This window comes from Pyrus communis, chromosome 14 (assembly GCF_963583255.1).
Source record: "Pyrus communis chromosome 14, drPyrComm1.1, whole genome shotgun sequence".
In the NCBI taxonomy this organism is placed as follows: Eukaryota; Viridiplantae; Streptophyta; class Magnoliopsida; order Rosales; family Rosaceae; genus Pyrus; species Pyrus communis.
The window spans coordinates 18,678,784-18,683,180 of NC_084816.1; the positions used below are offsets into that span (position 1 = coordinate 18,678,784).

General features: G+C 39.2%; 1 protein-coding gene across 1 annotated transcript; it reads left to right on the forward strand.

Annotated features, from left to right (window-relative positions):
• The first annotated feature begins 1,923 nt into the window (after positions 1-1,923).
• LOC137714508 (uncharacterized) lies at positions 1,924-2,475 on the forward strand. The gene has a single exon (XM_068453708.1). It carries the CDS (start codon positions 1,924-1,926, stop codon positions 2,473-2,475), a length of 552 nt encoding a protein of 183 aa, XP_068309809.1.
• Positions 2,476-4,397: the final 1,922 nt, after the last annotated feature.

Here is a 4,397-nt window from a genome sequence, read left to right on the forward strand (position 1 = left end):
CGCATCAGAATGGTGATTAGGTCGTGTAACAGAACATGGAAGGTCTTGATCAAATCCAAATTGCATACCTACACGATGCGGTAGGTAGTGCTTAATAATACCATGACCAACTAGCTCACTTACTATCAAACATCTAATGAATGACAGTAATTCATCATCCAAATCAGGACCAACCAAAACCCAAGTTTCCTTTTGTGGACAGTATTTAGGCAAATGCAAGTTCTCAATGACGTCCAAGGCATAAGAGCGCCACTTGAACACTGCTCCAGCTGAGTCTAAAACCTTTCTCAAGTTTTCAATTTCCATACCATTTAAATTATCCCATCTAGCCAATCTTGGCTCACCAAAATTTATAACATTCGGCTTTGGCCTAAGTTCCAAGAATATTTCCCACGCCCTAACCTGAAGTAATTAGAACAGAAACTTAAGGGCAAGGTTCTAAAAGACGTTATGCGCTAGTTGGGCGGAGAGCTGGGACCTAGCGTCTAGGCGGACTAGGTGGATTTAAGTAAATTTATTATATATTGTCTAAATATGTGCCTATTTATACATAAAAAATACATACATAATTGTGTTGACATACATAAATTACAAAATAAAATAACATATAAATTATAAAGTATTAGAAACATGGGGAGCAAGCATATAATGAGTATTCATCCAAGTACTCAATAAGTCTCTTACATTTTATTGAAAAATTAAAATGCAAAATGAAAGTTTTCGATTTTAAGTCTAAGTGAGAGTTGCGATCCAGGCGGGTTTAGGTAGGCACGTAGGATGCCTAAGAGGGTCTAGGCACATTTTCTTAATTTTCTGACGCCTAGGAACTAATTGGGACGGTGCCCAGCCACCTACCACCTAGGCGGGGCCTAGGTGGCGTTAGGTGAAGATTTTTAGAACAGGGCCTAAGGGTAAGTTGTAAATCAGCATCTCCTATTGCCAATTGGTTTGAAGCTACGATTTTCCTTTTCAACAAACCCAAATCTCTGTAAATGCTTGCAAGAATAGCAGGTGCAAGAGCGATTTTAGTCCCTCTAGCTAAATGAATTGCTATGGAGAATACAAGTCTGTGTGTTATAACATTGTGGTTAAAAACATACCTCAACAACCAATACACAAGACACGCTTCGTGCTCAAGTTTGTGCCCGCATGTGATGAACTTCTTCAACCACAAGCTTGTGCTAGGCTTCCTATTCGGACTCCAGTAAAATTCCTTTCTCTTCAAGTAGTTTTTCTTCAATTTTTAAAGTTGTGTTGTTTCAAGAGGGCTTAAAACAGAGTCCCCCAAAACCGAGAAACTGCCTAAAACCATGACATCCTCCAACGTGATTGTTGCTTCACACCATGGAAAAATAAACGTACTGGTTTCAGGACACCATTTCTCTGCAAATCCATGTACCAAACCGGTTTGTCTTCGTATTTGGTATGTAGAATTAAGGTTTGCTTCATAGATACCAGCCTCCTTCCATGTAGATTGGTGAACAGAAGCCATTTGGTGAACCAAGATTTCCAATCTTTTGCGGCTTGTCTCCATCCTTGGAACTCAACGTTCAAAGGCGATTTCTTTGGCTCTAAACGGGAAGGGATGGAGGAGAATGTTATGATATGAATGTTTTCCTTCCTATTTGGTAGCATGGTGATCGTTGACTATCAATGATTTATTCTTTCCCTTTGTAAAAATATTTACTTAGCTGATTTGTAGGAATTACGGGATGTGATTGTTTCTTTACAGTTTGTATAAGAACTTTAGCCTAACTTGTATATTTTAATGAATCAATATAGAAGATTATTCATTCTGCTATTCCATTCTTAAGATGGTATCAGAGCGTCCAAGATCCTAGGATGTTTTTTTTGTTTCCTTGGTTTCTCTTCGTTTTTTTTTTTCTTCGGTTTCTCTTGTGAGCAAAGTCTCATTTTTTTACCATGGGAGACTCCAAGTCGGTTGAGGCATCGAACGATCCCTCAAGCCCTTTCTATATTCATTACTCTGATAATCCAGGGATGCATCTTGTTTCCACTCTACTTACTGGAAACAATTATAGCACATGGTCTCGTTCAATGCGTATTGCCCTTAGCGCAAAGAACAAATTTGGTTTTGTTGATGGGTCTGTGAAGAAGCCGTCAGACAAGAAAGCAACTGAAGCTGCTCTTTGGCAGCGCTATAATGACATGGTTCTCATGTGGATTTTAAATTCTGTGAATTCTGGGTTATCAAACAGTGTGGTTTATGCAGAAACTGCACATGCTGTTTGGGATGACCTTAAGACTCGTTTTTCGCAAGACACTGTCCCACGAATTTTTGAGATTCAGCGTGACATTGCACGCCTCACTCAAAATCAGATGTCTGTGTCTGACTATTATTCCCAATTGAAGGGTTTATGGGATGAATTATCTTCTTACGACAGCCATAAAAACTGCTCGTGTGGCATCATGGAAGACCGTAATGAGAAAGAGGAGCAGAATAAGGTTATGTAATTTTTAAAGGGACTTGATGATTCATATGCAACAGTGAGAGGTCAGATTATGCTTCTAAAGCCATTGCCTTTGGTGCTCAAAGTTTTTTCAATGGTTAACCAAAAGAAAAAGCAACGTGGAATTGCAGCTATCCCATAACCAAGTGTGCAAGGGGTAACCATGGCAGTTCAAGGTGGTCAAGGTAATCAGCACAATCGTGGTAGCCAAGGGAATCACAAGCCGCTACTTTGTGATTATTGTGACGTGGACCACCTCACCAGGGAGACTTGCTACCAGCTCCATGGATATCCCGATGACCATCATCTCCATAAAAAGAACAAGGGAAAGGGTCGCGGTAAGGAGGGAAAACCAGCAACCAACCATGTTCAAGTAACAACTTCTTCAACTTCTTCCCTTACATCAGCAACATCGATGACTTTTACTCCTAAGCAGCTTCAACAACTCTTTGCTATGATGGCTGGAAATTTTCCATCTGAAGCACATACCAATGCAATCACAGGTTTGTCTTCCCATCATTCACAATAATGGATAATTGATAGTGGCGCCACGGATCATGTTATGACACTTCCCTTATCAAACTCTACTGGGAACAAGTCTATGCTGCCAGTAAAACTTCCGACTGGTGAAATGGTCAATTAGTAGTATTGGCAATTTTACTTTTGATCTCAAACTTTCATTGACTAATGTATTACAAATTGCCTCTTTTTTGGTTAATTTGATATTCGTTAGTTGTTTAACAAAATCCCTTCGATGCTCCATAACATTTTTTCCAGATTTTTGTGTCTTACAGGACCTGGAGACGAGAAAGATGATTGGATGGGGTAGACAACGTGGGGGTCTTTACTATCTCACCAAACCAAACAGTAGTTGCACCACTTCACCTTCACCCAATTGCGTTAATTCCATTTCATGGCATCGTCGTCTTGGTCATCCCTCTCCACAATGACTCCACCTTTTAGCTAATCAATCGTTATATGTTTATTCTCATTCAAATAAACCTTGTGATGTTTTCCCATTAGCAAAGCAAAATAGATTGCCTTTTCCATTAAGTCATATTTCCAGTAAACACATTTTTGAGCTTGTTCATTGTGACATTTGGGGACTGCACAAAATTTCTACATATAATGAGGCTCGATATTTCTTAACAATTGTTGATGATTTTTATCGAACCACATGGCTATTTTTTATGAGACATAAATCTAAAACACAACAGTTACTTAAAACTTTCTTTTCTTATGTAGCAACTCAATTCCATCACAAAATTAAGAAAATTTGAATTGATAATGGTAGTGAGTTTTTGTCCTTGCATTCTTTCTTTTCCGAGAGTGATGTGATTTTTGAACGTTCTTGCACATATACTCCACAACAAAATGGAGTGGTCGAGCGAAAACACCGTCATATTTTGCAAGTGGCCAAGGCACTATGTTTTCAGAGTCACTTACCTTTGTATTTTTGGGGAGATTGTGTCCTTACTGCAATCTAGCTCATAAATCGCTTACCCACACCATTTTTGTCCAATAAATCACCTTTTGAGGTTCTTTATGGTCGTCCTCCATCGTATGCACACTTGCGTACTTTTGGATGTTTAGCTTATGCCACCAATGTTCAACCTCTTCATAAATTTGATAGACAAGCCAGAAAATATGTCTTTATAGGATATCCCTTTGGTCAAAAAGCGTATAAGTTGTACGACCTTTATACTCACAAAGTGTTCACCAGCAGAGATGTCATTTTTCATGAGTCTAATTTTCCTTTTATCATCACTCCTTTAACCCAACCTCAAGAACTTGTCTTGCCTCTTCCCACTCATGATGACATTGAGACCCCACCCACTCACGTTGAGTTCATTTCACCATCCACTCAGGTTGACATTGAGACTCCATCCAACTCTATTGCTACACCTCTCCCAGACCAAACAGTAA

What these genes read in the sequence shown, in the direction of transcription:
- LOC137714508 (XM_068453708.1), top strand. Translation starts at nt 1,924, where the DNA reads ATGGGAGACTCCAAGTCGGTTGAGGCATCGAACGATCCCTCAAGCCCT.